The sequence below is a fragment of the Aspergillus affinis genome (genome assembly GCF_023601865.1).
Source record: "Aspergillus affinis strain CMG 70 chromosome Unknown NODE_6_length_556011_cov_87_064024, whole genome shotgun sequence".
Classification (NCBI taxonomy): Eukaryota; Fungi; Ascomycota; class Eurotiomycetes; order Eurotiales; family Aspergillaceae; genus Aspergillus; species Aspergillus affinis.
This window is the reverse complement of record NW_026515787.1, coordinates 539,197-556,011: the sequence shown is the minus strand read 5'-3', so window position 1 is coordinate 556,011 and position 16,815 is coordinate 539,197. Positions and strand designations below refer to the sequence as shown.

The window sequence follows — 16,815 nt, the reverse complement described above, 5'->3', positions numbered from 1 at the left end:
TTTTTTGATTTTGGTCGGACCGGGAATATAATCGTGTCCCTTTAACGATAATTTTTTGGGTTTTAATAATTTTTTGTTCTCCTGGGCCTGTGTTCAAATTGGGGTTTTTTTTTTTTTTTTTTTTTTTTTTTTTTTTTTTTTTTTTTTTTTTTCCCTATTCTCTTTTAGTATCATTGCTGGGGACTTATCATATCTTGAACATATGCAACCGACCTTTTAATATCGTACTTTTCAAAGGAAAAACATAAACATAACAATATCTAGATGTTGAACGAAGTGAGTAGTACGGTCCAAGAAGAACAGAATATCAATTGCATTTGAACAGTTAGACCCTAAAGGTCAGACATACCATGGGCCACAAGGCACGTGAAGAAAAGCAGTAAGGGGTAGGGAATATCCCTTTGATGTTTTCTTCGTACCTATATTTAGGGCTCAACAAGGGTGTGAAGATCACTAGCACTTACATTTACATCTTATTGTTCCGAGGATATTTCAAAAGCCTTTGACAGCCAACTTCAGGGGGGTGAAAATCATTGCCTTAATCACTTAGCTAAAGACCCTTGTATCTCTGTATCTACTGCAGCCGAAAAAACTAGACCGAGGGGTAATCCGAGCTCTGTAAAGCTGTATTTATTAACCTGACGGCGGTTCTTGATGGCTAGCATGGATAAAGACCTGTCCGCTTCCTCGTCCTGATTTGCAGGAAACCCGGGGCTCTGATTGTCGGTCCGCTGGGATTCATAAATGATGCAGCTGTCATTCAGACGACGACTGGTATTTTCAGCCTAGGTTGTGGCATATTGCATAAGAATTCGGATGTCAGCTTATTGGACACATCTGATCGCTTCACATCCGAACTGCCTTATCAATGAGCCCGAGTAGAATCGAGACCTCCTCGCATGGCAGTTAAATTGGTCATCCATTCTGTTTCAAATCAGCAATCTGGATGCAGGGGACTCAAGTTGAGAACCAAAAGCATGTGAGATCATCGCTATACAGACAGCGACGCCAGGTTCATGCAGACTGCAGCTATGCAGGAAGCTGTTATCTCCCGCCAATAACCAACTCCTCGAGACGTGCAGAGCTAAACTCCCCAGGGATGCTCGATCCGGGGTCTAACTCTAGACCAATAGAATTCTGTTCCAGATCCCCTATCTTATCAGGGCTCGTTATGATCGCCCGCTATGGGTGATAACCGCACGAAAGGGTTGAAGTTGGATATATTCATGGGTTCTTGGCTCTTCTTGATAAGGCGAAATAAGCTCAACTTTGCAATTACATGCCAGAATGGGCCCGGCCAAGACATTGCATTCAGCCCTGAGCGGAGGAGGGGGAATAGATAAAGGTGATGGAGATCGTGTTCATTTATCCTCTAAGTGTTCAACCGGTGTCGATCCGGATTCGCGGCCCTCCTGGAGAGCAACGTTGAGATTTCCATCGTTTTCGCGAGTAATTTCACCAGCACAGCCATGTCTGAGGTGAGTGGTTTTGCATCTATAAGATTCTAGGATCTGTGACTTACACAATTGGTTGAAAAGCCAGTATTCAATGCCTCCATGGCGCAAGGCGGCAATCCAAAAGAAGTCGACGTGAACGCGCAATATTCAGGCATCGAGTACAACTACGTCTATATCCTCGCATGCACCTTCATCGTCTTCCTCATCCTTCCCGGCATCTCGCTGCTCTACGCCGGTCTCGCTCGCAGAAAGTCGGCACTAGCGTTCCTCTTCCAAGCATTTATGATCCTTGCGATGTAAGCGCCCTGTTCGCGGAGGCTTATCGAGTCCGTATACTAATCGCAGGGTAGAACTACGTTTCAGTGGCTATTCTGGGGTTACTCTCTGACTTATTCCCGAGATGGAGGCCCCTTCATCGGCACGCTGCAGAATTTCGGACTAAGAAACGTCATGGTAGCACCTTCTCCTGGGTCAGCAGTACTTCCGGAGATTGTGTTTTGCCTATTCCAACTTCTATTCTGTGCCTGCACGGTAAGTCCTTCTACTTCCCCGATGCCCAGATGCACTGATTCATAGCTATATGCAGGTGATGATCGTCGCGGGCGGTGCGTTTGAGCGCGGACGCATCCTCCCATCTTTGATCTTCGGCTTCTGTTGGGCGACGATTGTCTACTGTCCCTTGGCCCGATGGACATGGAGCGAGCGCGGATGGTTATACAATCTTCCCGCGATCGACTTCGCCGGTGGTGGTCCCGTCCACATCGCGTCGGGCTGTTCCGCTTTGGCATACGCCATTGTGCTCGGAAAGCGGAAACGTTATGACGATCTATCGCTGCGGAAGCCGCACAACACCACGCTGGTATTTCTGGGCACCGTACTGCTCTGGACAGGTTGGCTTGGGTTTAATGTATGCAATCCACGTGCCAGTTCTTTCCATCACAGGGGCTGATCAAGGACAGGGAGGATCGAGCCTTAGCGCTAGTATGCGTGCGATGATGGCCGTCTTCAACACCAACACCGCCGCGTGCATGGGAATCCTAGGATGGGTCCTAGTCGACATGGTCAAGCACAAGGGCAAGTTTTCCGTCGTGGGAGCTTGCGAGGGCGCGATTGCCGGGCTGGTAGGAATCACTCCAGCTGCGGGCTGCGTGTCCATCTGGCTGGCGGCCTGCATTGGATTCGTCACCGGCATCGTGTGCTCCCTGCTGCAGAACATCAACGACTGGATGAACATCGACGAAGGGATGGACGTCTTCAAACTGCACGGAATCGGCGGTATGGTGGGAGCCTTCCTCACGGGGATTTTTGCAAGCGACTCGATCTCGTCGCTGGACGGTTCTTCTCTGGCGAGTGGAGGCATTGACGGCAACGGGGCGCAGGTGGGAAGGCAATTGGCCGAGATCTGTGCCATCTCGGGCTACTCGTTCACCGTCTCCTGCATTCTACTGCTGATCCTCAAATACATTCCCGGGCTGCATCTGCGGGTGGACGAGGCGTCGGAGATGGTGGGGCTCGATCGAGCGCAGTTCTTTGACGAACAGATTGGAGACTGGTCCATGACGCCAGAGCACAGCACCCCAACCCTGTTGGGAGTGTCGACGGAGCCATCCGAGTCAAAAGATGAGCAGACCGAGTCACGGGAGATGAAAGCCGGTGACCTCTAACTGTGAGATGGGGAGAAAGTCACGTCACGTCATGTCCGATTGTATACAGCTTAGGGATCCGTCATCCTACATCCGATCGGCTACCCTCGCCTATAGTAATTGGAGATATAAGGATACCACGATCTCATCTTCTGCGACTTGGTACCGAAGAGAGAACAAAGCTACAGACAAGTTTAAATGCGGTGGATGGCGTCATGGTCGGCCAAGGCCGGTGGTTTAGCGACCAACAGCAGTGAACAGCTGCCAATCGACCTGCATGACAAGTCCCCGGCTAAAGGGGGGGGGGTGACGAATGCACCAAGCTTGGCTGGGTTTGTTTTGGTTGCACGGCAGCGCATGAAATTTATTAGAATTCTTTCTTTTATTTAATTTCATTAGCTGCAGTTGCCAATCTGGTTTGGCTTGCCAAGTGCGCCAATCAAACGGCGGGACGGACCCAACTTGCATGGGCTCTGGACTCTGGAGGACCCGAAGCTTACGTCAATGCGACAAGGGTGTGCCCCCCATTTTGACTTTTTGCTTTTTTTTTTTTTAGTTACTTTTCCCTTTTCTCTCCCGGATGGTTTTTCTGGTGGCGGCGTTCTTATCGCGGCCCTATCAAACTCCCTTCCGATTCTATTATTATTCCAAGTTTAAGACATCGGCTGTCTTCTGATCGCTGCGGTACTTCAACCTTCAAGAGGGACACCACCTGCCCACTTGCACTTGCTCACTCGTAGGGCAAAGGATTAAATGGTCGGAATGCCGATCGCGAGGTCGATGGCAGATGGTGCGACTGACACGGGCTGGACCGTCGACTGAATTCGGATAGGGAAAAAAAAAAAAACCCCCTAACTATTGACCACTAGGTGTTTAAGGGGCTTTGGGTCTCTCCAGATTCAGGGAGAATTCTAGTTCTACTGTTCTAGACTCCCTGAGGGGGTACAACGCCGAGTTCAATCAGTTTAATGAAAGTGGATTGAAGAAGGGCGTCGATATTGCCAATGTTACCCCGAGTTATCTAGATCCTGTTAAGAGGTCCCGCCCCGGGTGTAACTAGGCCCGCTTCGTGCTAGGCCGGTACTGTCACGGCCTGGTATCATTTCCTTGTACTTACTTTAGTAGTGTACAAAGGTCCGACCGACAAGATGTGATGGCAGGGTAGCAATCCCTGTGTGAACTCGATTTCGACTTGGAACAACTAGAGTCAGTCAAGCCATCAGATAGACATTTCATTCCTATCGATTTTCTCGGGTCCAACAGCCTCCCCCCTGGCAGTGTGTCCACGCCAAGGGCAATGTCACCATATCATCTCCGGTAATTTAACCATGTAAAGGGTCCGTAAGCAGGATAAAACCAGACCCTGCCGTTGGTTGCGCGCTTTACCGCATGCGGCATAATCCATGCCTTAGGCTCCCCGCTGTCGCGTCCATTGCTGTCGCCATCCGCTGCCGTCCGTTTTCTCGTCTTATCTTTATTCAACTGTCACTTTCCCTCTCTCTCTCCCTCCTCCCCTCCGCCTCCGCATTTTCCTTCTCGTCCTCCCGCCCCGTACAGCGAGGTACCTACTGTCGTTGCTGACTGTAAAAGGGTCCTCATCGTGCTTTGGCTTCCCTCCCCTTCTCCCTGCTGCGTCTTATCTTGCTCCCTTGAGCAAGGCCATTCGTTTGGATCCAACCTCTCCGCTCAGAACCGATTCCGATCTCGAGACTGGCAATTGATAAATCCGATCGCTCTCCTGCCGCTCGCTCAACTCGTCTGTCCGGTGGTGGTCATGCTTATCGGTCAAATACAATAATTATAATCTTTAATATCCTTCCCAATGGGCAAATGTAACCCGACCTCCCCCTTTTGCGCTCAGCCTAGTCAATGCTGACTTCTCTTCCATAGGGCATTATGGAGTTGTCCTGGACGCAGGATCGTCTGTAAGTAAGACAAAAGTCAGTCTGTCGGTCGTCTTCTAACCTCTTGCGACAGGGGACTCGAGTACATGTTTATCGCTGGTTGAACAACACCGTTGCGCGAAAAGGGTCCGATGCGAAAGATCTCAAGTCCCTGCCGGAAATCAAAACCAAATCCGACTGGACCAAGAAAATTCGACCTGGTAAGATTGGACACATTATAAAGGGGAGAGACAGGAATGCGCCGGTTTTCTAACACAGTGGTCACCAGGAGTATCGTCCTTCGCTGATCGACCCGAAGAAGTTGGACCGGAACACCTTGCGGAACTTTTGGAACACGCCAGCCAGATTGTGCCGGAAGATGCTATCAAGGAAACGCCCATCTTCCTTCTCGCCACCGCGGGCATGCGACTTCTCCCTGACGTAAAACGAAACCTTCTATTGGATCAGATCTGCTCATTCGCCCGCGCCAACTCCGACTTCATGCTCCCCGACTGCGACGTTCATATCCAAGTGATTCCCGGGGTGACGGAAGGTCTATACGGATGGGTGGCATCCAACTATTTGCTAGGAAGTTTCGATGCCCCTGAAAAGCATGATCATGGAAAGGATCATCACACCTACGGTTTTCTGGACATGGGAGGTGCATCGGCGCAGATTGCCTTTGCGCCCAACGCCACCGAGAGCAAGAAGCATGCGAACGACCTGACGCTGCTGCGTTTGCGCAATGTCGACGGATCGGGCCAAGAGCACCGGGTTTTCGTCACGTCTTGGCTTGAGTTTGGAGTACGGGAGGCTCGCCGACGGTATCTAGAGTCACTTCAGGCAGCTAGCGCAGTCGATACTATCAAGGAGCTCCCCGACCCATGTCTGCCAGCCGGACTGCGAACCACTCTTGAAGGACAGACGATTTCGACAGAGGAAGCGAAGGCGACGGACCGGTATCTTCTAGGAACCGGAAAGTTTGACGAATGTCTTCGACAGACTTTCCCGTTGCTAGACAAGGATGCCCCGTGTCCTGATGCCCCTTGTCTCCTTCACGGAGTGCATGTTCCAGCCATTGACTTTGACGTGAATCATTTCATCGGCATCAGCGAATACTGGCATACAACGCACGACATCTTTGAAATGGGACACAAGGACAAAACGTACGACTTTAACACCTACCAAGACCGTGTCCTGGCATTTTGCTCGCAAGATTGGAGCACTATTGAGGACGGCATCATTCAGCATAAGTGGGGAAAGAAGCTGGATATCGACAAGGCTCATGAACTTTGCTTCAAGGCGTCATGGATCATCAACGTGCTGCACGATGGGATTGGAATCCCTCGCGTGGGAATCGAGGATACAACAGGATCTGGTCACAACGGAACGGAAGAAGTCATTCAAAAAGGCCAAGACAAAGGCTATCTTGACCCTTTCCAGGCAGTGAATAAGATCGACTCGACCGAAGTTAGTTGGACTTTGGGCAAGATGGTTCTGTACGCATCGTCACAGGTACCTGTGGAGACGGAAGAATTCCTGCCGGTTGGATTCGGAAGCAATGTTGCCGGTGTTCCCAACGATTTCCAGTACCCGAGTGCTGAGTTGATGCCTACGCCCCAGGGCCCTCACAACACCTCGTGGCATGATGCCTTGTTCGAAGAAGCCTCTTCTCGCAGGGCTCCAGGCTTTATTCTATTTTTGCTTATCATCGTTATGGCGTTATTCTTCCTCTGTGGGCGGAGCCGCCGCCTACGAGTCTACCACAAGATCAACACTTGCCTCCACCGTCGCGGTCCATCCCATCCGAACCATCCTAAAAAGCGCAAGTTTTTCGGTGGCAAGCTACCTTTCTTCGGCGGTACGCGAAGTCCTTCATACGAGCGTGTCCTCGAAGACGGGGCCCACGAATTCGATCTGGGCGCCACCCACTCTGGCCGAAGCTCCTTGGACGACAGCCGTTCCTCTGATGCCGGTTCCGGTTTCATGCCACCAAAGCGAGCCGCCAGTTGGGGCAGCAGCACGCCCAGTTTGAAGTTCGGCCTGGACAACTCATCCACGGGGACCATCGGTCTCGGGATTACAGCGGGGTCTGCAATGGATCGAGCGGGTTTGGTCGTGAGGACAGAGAGTCGGGATCATCTGGCTCCGATAGCATTGGGACCTACGACGAACGGCCGCCGTTCACGAACCGGCAGTCCTTCTCGATCTCACCCGCTTCGATCGCCAATTACGACCCCTTTGACGCAAGATTAATGCCTTTGATATAATGACCTTTTCCTTTTTCGTTTCCTTTCCCCATGCATATTCACGAGGAGTTATTCGATTTTTTTTCCTGGCGAGGCGAGGAACTGTTGACGTCAGACACGTGGCTATCTTAAAGCTTCCAGTTGTCTCGATCATTACCCTTCATTGTTTGATTGAATACTGATGAGTCGCATGTTACTCTGGAGTTCCATGGACTGACTCGTCTCATCATTGCCTCTTTACCCCTTTACCTCTTTCCCCCCCAACATTGACATCCAATTATTTGATTTCCCAGGAGTCAATTGTTACCCCCTTTCCCCTGCTTTCAAGATATATACGTTTAATGATGTAGTATGTATCATAGACTTACTTCTTTCTGTGTTGTGTGTCTCAAATTTGAACCTTCTCTTGGTAGGTAGCCTGGTGGTTTTCCGGATTGGATGAATCGAACTCAGGTATACTTTGGAAGGAAGGAAGAGATGAAATTAAATATGAACATTGAATTCAATTCAATAAAATTGTATCTTTGCGTAAAGCGTAAAGCGTAGGGCTTAGGGTTCAAGAAAGGGAAATCAAGACGGAAGGAACAGCGTAATAAACTAACAATGTTTATTGTATTATCTATCTGTGTATGTATGTGAACACATCCTCATGATAGGTATGTAGTATGTAACAATGATATAACTAGTTTACAGTAATAAGAAGCGAAAGGGGTATGTATGTATGTGTGTAGTTATGTATGCTGTATGCATGCATGTCTGAAAGTAATAAAATTAGCAGTACGAACAAAAGTAGGGTATACACAAGGACCACAATAGAAAAATACAAAATAAGCATCCTCCACGCAGATAGTATGGTATATTTAGAATTTACCATACCTATCATAGACACACAAGTCAAGGCAAGGCAAGGCAATATGTCTCGCAATGCACACGTTTATGTATGTATGTATGCGTGTAGGTAGGTGGTATTACAACTTCGACCCCGACCTCGTCGTAATATCATTTCTCCGCTTCTGTCGTGACGACACATCCACGCTATCTTCTGGGTTCGGGCTCGCCGCGCTCTGAAACAGGATGCGGCCGACGGCGTCAGAAAGGAGGAGTACGCGAGAGGATACGGTTGCGCCGTCGCGGCGGTTTTTCCTGTTGGGTGTGTTTTAGTATCATTTTGCTTTATTAATCTTTTTTTTTTGTTCGGGTTGAATAGGAAAAGGAGTCGATGGTAAAAGAAATGGGAATGGAGAAGGTAAAGGGAAAAAAGAAAGAGGGGGAAAGAGAAAGAAGATTAACTCACCCTTCACGTCTAGATTGAGCGATCAATTCTGTAAAGTCCCATAGACGGCCTCGGGCCAGGAGCTTCCCCGTGGCGGGGTCTCGCTCGGGGGTCCATTCCGGTGCGATGCGCATGACGGGGGCGGCGCGGGACTCTTTGCCCCGGACGATGTGGATGATGCCTTCTTCGGCGAAGCGCTGGTAGGAGTTCTTGAGGGTTTCTTTGTTGACGGCTTCGAAGTAGGAGAGATCGCCTTGGTGGTAGAGGGTTTTGCCGAGCTGGTAGGTTGTTAGTTTGGAAATGTTATTTAAGGGGGTAGGTAGTAAGGAGGAAGGGAGGGGACACACAAGTTGGGCGTTATCTTGTGCTTTTTTCAGATCAATCCAGACTTCTTTCGGTCCGTCGAGAGGAGGGGTGAGTCCTAGGAGAGATACGGTGCCGAGCCAGGAGGCTTCGATGAAGGGCCAGATGAGAAAGCAGTAGAAGTCGTAGTTCTCTCTTCCGCATTTGCGTTCGGATTCGCTCAGCTCGACGTAGAGAGGCGTTCCTGAGGGTTCGCGGGTGACGGTGATGACGTCGTCTTTTTCGAGTCCTTGGATTGTTCGTTCTAGGTTGGTGGTCAAACCTTCCGGAGGGAAGATGAATTCGCCGCGGAAGAGCTGGCAGATGTTAGCAGGGTTTAGATGTTTGGGTCATCGCACGTACCTGGGACAAGAAGGACACTTGGCTTAAAAGATCCGAATAGGTAATGCGTTGGAAGGAAGGACCACCGCCCTGCTTGATCCGGGTGTACATGGCTGCGGAGACCAATGCTTCGGTGATGAACAGGTGGATGGTCATATTGCGGTAGAAGGAAAGTTGGAAGCGGTCGACAGCATAGTAGGTGGGTTCCACCAGGCCATCGATTTCACCTACGATCTGATGTCCCAATACTTCGATTGCGCGGTCAACAACCACTTCCGTCGGATATCGGTAGAAATGCGCCACTCGGCCTCCTTTCGCACGAACCCGCTCGCAGAGCCATTCGACTCGTCGCACCAGTTCTCCCTTGCCGACTCCACGACCGCGAAGCGTCAACAGGACAGTTCCCACCAGGGCAGTGGGCATCATGACAGACACATCATTGATATCGGAGAGCACGCGGTAACCCAAGGTACGAAGTATCCGGCCCCGTTCCTTTTGGTTTAACTGAGAGCCCCCGTTGGGGTCGATCTGGTCCGGTAACCGAGTTAATTGCTGGCCAATGAATTCTTTGAGACTCCACGGCTCGTGGAACCGGATATCCACCCGTCCTAGTTGCAGCGATAGGACCGAGGATGCGGAGAGGAAATCAGCAAGATTCTCTTTGGGTTTCGGCTGACCGAGTAGTTCACTGATATATGACCTAGAAGATGTTAGTATCAAGCAAGATACACGAAGAAGTAGTGCCATACTCAGTCTCAATGACCTTGTCGTACTGCGTACTGACAGGACAAATGATCGTGTCGTCTACACGCCCAGAAATAACGCTGTCTAAGATAAAACTGAGGATTCCAAACTTCGGGGACAACAGCTTTCCAGTTCTAGATCTTCCACCCTCGATGAAACACTCGAAATTGAACCCTTCCTGCAGAAGCGTGTCGATATACGCCTGCACGACAGTATGATACAACGGATCGTTTCCGAAACTTCTCCGAATCCACATGGCCCCTGGACTAGTTAGCAAGAGTGCACTCTATCCCCGCAGTCAACCATACCTGCGTGCTGCAAAAATGGCCCCAACATGGGAATATTGAGGTTGTCACCGGCCACAACCACGGGCAGACCAATTCCCAGACGATAGCAAATAAGCTGGAGAGAAACGTAGTCCACGTGGGACTTGTGGCACGGTAAAAAGACAATGGATTGCTTCTTCCTGGCGGCCTCTTCGGCGACTGATCTTAACCGCAGGACTTCCTCACTCGACACATGGATTCCTATCACCATCAAGTCAGCAATCGATCACTTACAGCTCCAGGCAACACCGACCTTGATGGTATGCGCGCGTAAGCAGCTGCGTACACAGATAATACGCGCCGCGAATGAACCGCTTGCTCTCCATCTTGCAGATCATATTATCCAGCATCGAATCCACCACCTCTTTCAGATTACTCTCAAGTTCGTTCCGACGCTGCAATCTAAGCTTGTCCAGTGGGCCCTCTCGAACCTTTAATAGCCCTTCCTTCTCTTCGACCGCCAGCCGCACCTCGGCCAATTCCGTGACCTTCCCGCGCAGCATCGGACTCGCCAGGATGTTTGCCTTCATGCGTTCCGAAAATCCATTGTAGAAGATAGGTTGGCCGACCACGTCGTCATAGGCGCGCCACCCGGTCCCGGACATGTAGAGGCTCACTTCGCGCAGGAAGTCGAACGGGTTTTCGCGAAAGCGCGCCATGTGGTGCACGAGATTGCGCTCGGTGATCTGGTCATCTTGGGGCTCCGGTCCGCCGGTGAATCCGCTCGGATGGATGGTGAGCTTATTGCCGACGATCTCGAGGTCCGGGGCCGACTGTTCGACCGGGGGCTTTTCCGACGGCATCGTGGTATGCTGGGTGGCGGCAAACAAACGGGGTGGAGTTGAGTAGGAAGCGTGGAAGTAGGAGGAAGGTGGTCGTCAGTCAGGGCAGACGGGGAGATAATCGAGGGCCATTGATGGGGGCTGAGACGAGAGGATTCAGTCGGTAGGGGGTAGGGAGTAGAATGCAGGTCGTAGTCAACTGAGGGGAAACATGGGCGATCAACGTTCCCAACAAAACGTACGATCATCCCCGGCTTTTTCCCCGGACGGAGCCTCGGCTGCAGTCACGTGGATCGGCCCTGGTATGGGATCCGGTATTTTACCTGTCTTGGTATCTGCAGTATCGACCATGCCCAATGGGGAAATCGGCATTAAAGTTGCATCGTCCTTTTTCCTTCCTCGCCTTGGGGGCCGAGATTCTGCTGCCACCTTCAGGTTCTGGTAATTGATATCATCCACAGGTTAGTCTCTATACTTTTATACATTATATCTTCTATACTAAACAACTCTCCTTCACCATGTATCTTCCAATTGCCTCAACACAAAACAAAATATTAAATGTCTACCAGATATCAAAAACCAAAAGCCAACATGAAGCTGCACGTAGCAGCAATTCCCCTCATCTTAGCCAGCTCAGCTCTGGCTCTCGAAAGCCAACAAGCCTGCTACCGGCGCCTAGGAGATGACATGCGCCATGAAAACACATTTACCTACCAGACGTCTGCTCTCTGTATGAGAGAATGCGGAAAACGGGGACTCAACTACGCGGCTCTTCGAGGAGTAGAATGTCTCTGCGGCAGCGAGAAACCACTCGAAAAGTACGAGATTCCCTTGGATAACTGTGATACTCCATGTTCGGGATGGCCGAAAGATATCTGTAAGTTCATAAGTTCACACTCTGGAATATTGAGATGGACTGCTCTGGATGGAGTAAAAAGGGCAGTATAATATTAGATCTTCCGGCTGATAGTTGAATAGGTGGCGGTTATAAGGCTTGGTCTCTCTATGTCTTGGATGATGGCCTAGGCCTCTCTTCATCTACGACCGCACCGAGCAGTACTGATATCACTGGCAGCTCGACCTCAGGGGCTCAGTCTACGGCTGAATCTGAAACTGAAACGGTGACTACAAGCTCCGCGGGGTTGTCAAACTCTGCATCTGGGTCTTTGTCGCCCGCGGGATCTACAAAGATTACCTACAGCCCATCGTCGTCAGGGGCGGCGTCGACGACATCGACGACACCATCAAGCTCTCTGCCAAGCTTGCTAAGCAGTAACTCATTGAATGGAGTGACCCCTACTCCCTCTCATTCAGGGGCCAATCACAGATACGACTCTTTATTCCAAAAGGTGGTTGGGTTCGCGGTCATGGGGTTTCGTTAGCCCTTCTTCATGTGATATAAATATTCGCCAAGCAAGAACCCAACTTGCTTTATAGAGATAGAGTGCATATACCTTCTGAATCAAGTATATAAACTGCATCAAGCAAAGAAAAGAATGAATTATTTAGCCGTCCTGCAGAAAATGTGGCTAAGAAGAAAGTGTATCTATCTATGCAACGACGAGATGTAAACGACAGGCAAAATTACACAGCAAAACATGCCATACAATATGTCAGCCTATCACCACGTGACCTTATCAGCTGATCGATATTTCCGGCCCAAAGCGGCGCTGTTTGCTCTGCGGGCAAAGTCCCGTGCAAACAGCAAACAGCAAACGCAAACCGTTGGGAGTTTCCACGGAGAGTTTCGACCCTCCTTTTCTCTCTATAAACATCACCATGTTTCGCTGGACGAGGGCCTTTTCGAGTATGACCCCAATTCAATTCCACTCACACCACCAACACCATCTGATCCATCTCCTTCCACTCACCCCGTCCACCCCCCTCCATTGAAATTCCAATTCAATCCATCAAATCTAACAATTACCCCTCAAAGCTACCGCCTCGCGCCTCACCACAAAACCACCCACCATGGCCTCCACGATCGCCTCCTCCTCGTCCACCTCCCCCTCGATCCAAGTCTTCCGCGACCCATCGCCCCTCCGCCAATGGCGCCGCCAACTCCTCCTCTCCAACAAATCTCTCGGCTTCGTGCCCACCATGGGCGCCCTACACGAAGGCCACCTCTCGCTCATGCGCCAAGCCGCTGCCGAGAACACCGACATCCTCGTCAGCATCTACGTGAACCCGACGCAATTCGGCGTCTCCGAGGATCTATCCAGCTACCCGCGCACCTGGGACAGCGACGTCGCGAAGCTCCAAGCCCTAAACGCCGAATTGGCCCAACAGCACGGCGAAACGGAGGGGGGCCGAGTGACGGCGATCCTCGCGCCGACTAGTCACGTCATGTATCCGAGTTTACCGCCTTCGTCGGAAATCGACGGCGATGGGTCTTTTGTGACGATTACGCCGATCTCGAGACGCTTGGAGGGCGCGTCCCGGCCGGTGTTCTTTCGAGGCGTGGCGACGGTGTGCATGAAGTTGTTTAATATTGCGGGGGCGGATCGGGCGTATTTCGGACAGAAGGATGTGCAGCAGACGGTGGTGATTAAGCGTATGGTGAAGGATTTTCATGTCGATACGGAGATTCGCATTGGGGAGACCGTGAGGGAGGAGGATGGGCTGGCGATGAGTTCGAGGAATGTGTATCTTGGGGAGAGGAGGAGGGGGGTGGGGTTGGTGTTGTATCGGGCGTTGAGGGCCGCTGAGGAGGCCTATGCGTCTGGGAAGCTGGGAAGGGGGGAGATTCTGGAGGCCGCGAATGATGTGACGGGGAAAGCGTTGGCGGAGCAGCAGGCTCTGGCGCCGGAGGAGAGGGCCCTCTACGAGGTGGATTATATCTCGTTGGCGGACCCGGAGAGTCTGGATGAGCTGGAGGTGGTGGATCCGGCGAAGGGGGCGATTCTGAGCGGCGCGGTCAAGATGGCACCGTTGGAGGCGTCGAAGGAGGGTGAGGATTGCGGGCTGGGCGATGGGAAGGTGCCGGTCAGGTTGATTGATAACCTCATCATGAAGCCCCGCTCTGCTTAGTGGACCAGACTGATGGTCGTGTACAAAAACAAACACATAATAATACCCAAGTTCAAACCGCTCATTCCATGCCTGTATAGTTCACATACCAAAAAGGAAATTAGGGCAGGATCGCAGGGCTCGGAAGCAAATCGGGCCGGCAGAAATTTCCCGTCTTGTCAGCCTGAGGCCTCAGGCCCAGGCCCGTAAAAAAAAAGTTACTCCAGCGCCGAACATCTACGGAGTACAAACACCACTCTCTCCTCCCCTTTCTCCTCTTCCCTTTATACCTTTTCCATATTTAACCTCATAAACCATCACCGGGAAAGGAAACCCCCCAATAAATAAAATGGCCGACGACGGCCTCCTCCTCAATTTCTCCCTCCCGGGAGACAACGACTTCTCGAAACCCGAACCCAAGCTAAAAGGCGGCACCTGGAAGGACCGACTCAGCGCGAAGAAGAAAGCGCAGCATCGCGCAAAGAAGCCGCGCGATGGTGACGACTCGAACGCGCAAGGCACCGACCGCCCCGTGCACAATCCCAATCGCATCCAGGTGAATCCCGGATCCCGACCGCAGAAGCGACAGCGAACCGACGGGGAAGCCGACACGGGGAAGCCGACACAGGGACATGGACATAGACACGGACAGAAGGGACAGCATAATCAGCATCCGCGAGAATTCATTTCCTCGCTATTCTCGAAGAACCCGGAGTCGCAGAACGTGAATGCCGAGGAGAATCAGGACCAGGAGGTTGAGGACGCCAAGCCGACGAATGCGCCGCTGATCGATGGACTCGATACCTTCACGAACCTGGGACTGTCGCCGACTCTGGCGGCGCATTTGCTCACGAAGCTGGAATTGAAGGCGCCGACTGCGATTCAGAAGGCGTCGATATCGCAGCTGCTGAAGGACCAGGACAGCGATGCTTTCATCCAAGCGGAGACCGGTTCCGGAAAGACGTTGGCGTATCTACTGCCCTTGGTGCAGCGGATCATGGCGCTCTCGCAGTCCCAGAAGAAGCGGACCGCAAGCCAGGCGGAGGAGGGTGAGGGCGACGGAAACGTGCATCGCGACAGTGGGCTGTTTGCTATCATTCTGGCGCCGACGCGCGAGCTGTGTAAGCAGATCTCAGTGGTGTTGGAGGGGCTGTTGCGGTGCGCGCATTGGCTCGTGGCTGGAACGGTTATCGGAGGAGAGAAGAAGAAGTCGGAGAAAGCGCGGTTGCGGAAAGGGTTGAATATCCTGGTGGCGACGCCGGGTCGGTTGGCGGATCACTTGGACAACACGCAGGTTTTGGATGTCAGCAATGTGCGGTGGTTGGTGCTCGATGAGGGAGACCGGTTGATGGAGCTGGGCTTCGAGCAGGAGCTGCAGGGCATCATCCAGAAACTGGACGCGCGACAACGGCCCAGTCGCATTCCCGGAGTTCCGACGAAACGAACGACGATTCTTTGCTCGGCGACGCTCAAGATGAACGTGCAGAAGCTGGGTGAGATTAGTCTGAAGGATGCGATTCACGTCAAGGCGGATCCCGCCGACGACGGAGACGTCAAGAAAGATGACAAGGACGATGCCTTCCGGGTGCCCGCGCAGCTGAAGCAATCATACGCGATTACCCCGGCCAAGCTGAGACTGGTTACACTGACGGCTTTCTTGAAACGCACGTTCATGCGAAAGGGCTCGGTCATGAAGGCTATTGTGTTTGTAACCTGCGCGGATTCGGTGGATTTCCATTTCGAGCTATTTACACGGAATCACTACTCTCGGAAAGACGCCAAACAAGAAAGTGAATCCAGTGAGGAGGACGATGAAGACAAAGACGAAGACAAAGACGACGAAGAGACCACCAAAGAGAAACTCTCCCCCCACGGCACGATCGCCCCCGCCACTGCCTTCTCGACCAAATCCAACCCCGTCACTCTACACAAGCTGCACGGTTCTCTGCCCCAGCACGTCCGAACCTCCACCCTCACCTCGTTCGCGCGCAGCCGCGAGCCCTCCGTCCTGATCTGTACCGACGTCGCCTCGCGAGGTCTGGATCTCCCCAACGTCGACCTCGTCGTGGAATACGACCCGGCCTTCAGCGCCGACGACCACACGCACCGAATCGGACGAACAGCGCGTCTCGGCCGCGACGGCCGCGCCCTAGTCTTCCTGATGCCCGGCTGCGAGGAGAACTACGTGGAGGTGCTGAAGCGCGGATACCGCGACGGCGGCAAGGCGCTGACCCGCACCACGGCCGAGGATATCATCAAGCGCGGATTCAGCGGCAATATCCAATCCGAGGGCAAGAACTGGGAGGAAAAGGCCACCGACTTCCAGATTGACATTGAGCGTTGGGCTGTCGATAACCCGGAGTATCTGGAGATGGCGCGTCGGGCGTATCAATCGCACATTCGCGCGTATGCGACCCATATCGCCAACGAGCGGAACATGTTCAACATCAAGGAGCTGCATCTGGGTCATTTGGCCAAGGCGTTTGCGTTGCGGGATCGACCCAGCAAAATCAATGTGCCAGGTCTGCGGCCGGGACAGGAGGACACGAAGAAGGATTTCAAGGCGGAGCGGAAGACTGGCTCCGCTGGGAAGAAGAGGAAGGCTGGTGCTGGCGGTGGCCGGGATGATGACGATGTCGCTCGTTCTCAGGATACGTTCAGTGCGGCGCGCATCATGAGAGCCAAGGTGAAGGAGCAGATGGCGGGTGCTAATGAATTCAACCTGGCTTGATCGATCCAAGTGGTTGGTTGAGCGGGTTGGGTTG

At 52.1% G+C, this 16,815-nt stretch overlaps 5 protein-coding genes across 5 annotated transcripts; 4 read left to right on the top strand and 1 right to left on the bottom strand.

The window, feature by feature from the left end:
- Window positions 1–1,469: 1,469 nt before the first annotated feature.
- Window positions 1,470–3,121, top strand: KD926_009714 (ammonium transporter; the record flags this gene model as incomplete). The annotated part of the gene is made up of 5 exons (XM_053095754.1): window positions 1,470–1,478; window positions 1,539–1,753; window positions 1,808–1,988; window positions 2,044–2,364; window positions 2,417–3,121. 5 exons carry the CDS (start codon window positions 1,470–1,472, stop codon window positions 3,119–3,121), a joined length of 1,431 nt encoding a protein of 476 aa, XP_052960281.1.
- A 1,801-nt stretch (window positions 3,122–4,922) lies between these two features.
- On the top strand, window positions 4,923–7,239 carry KD926_009713 (putative nucleoside diphosphatase (Ynd1); the record flags this gene model as incomplete). The annotated part of the gene is made up of 4 exons (XM_053095753.1): window positions 4,923–4,932; window positions 4,991–5,025; window positions 5,078–5,204; window positions 5,273–7,239. The coding sequence occupies 4 exons, from the start codon at window positions 4,923–4,925 to the stop codon at window positions 7,237–7,239; spliced, it is 2,139 nt and encodes a 712-aa protein (XP_052960280.1).
- A 961-nt stretch (window positions 7,240–8,200) lies between these two features.
- On the bottom strand, window positions 8,201–11,062 carry KD926_009712 (lysophospholipid acyltransferase family protein; the record flags this gene model as incomplete). Its single annotated transcript, XM_053095752.1, has 7 exons — window positions 8,201–8,375; window positions 8,527–8,783; window positions 8,853–9,164; window positions 9,211–9,889; window positions 9,939–10,194; window positions 10,242–10,460; window positions 10,513–11,062. The coding sequence occupies 7 exons, from the start codon at window positions 11,060–11,062 to the stop codon at window positions 8,201–8,203; spliced, it is 2,448 nt and encodes an 815-aa protein (XP_052960279.1).
- Window positions 11,063–11,632: 570 nt separating this feature from the next.
- KD926_009711 (pantoate--beta-alanine ligase PAN6) lies at window positions 11,633–14,071 on the top strand (the record flags this gene model as incomplete). Its single annotated transcript, XM_053095751.1, has 3 exons — window positions 11,633–11,918; window positions 12,020–12,313; window positions 12,978–14,071. The coding sequence occupies 3 exons, from the start codon at window positions 11,633–11,635 to the stop codon at window positions 14,069–14,071; spliced, it is 1,674 nt and encodes a 557-aa protein (XP_052960278.1).
- Window positions 14,072–14,399: 328 nt separating this feature from the next.
- On the top strand, window positions 14,400–16,781 carry dbp7 (putative ATP-dependent RNA helicase; the record flags this gene model as incomplete). Its single annotated transcript, XM_053095750.1, has 1 exon — window positions 14,400–16,781. The coding sequence occupies one exon, from the start codon at window positions 14,400–14,402 to the stop codon at window positions 16,779–16,781; it is 2,382 nt and encodes a 793-aa protein (XP_052960277.1).
- Between the last annotated feature and the right edge of the window lie 34 nt (window positions 16,782–16,815).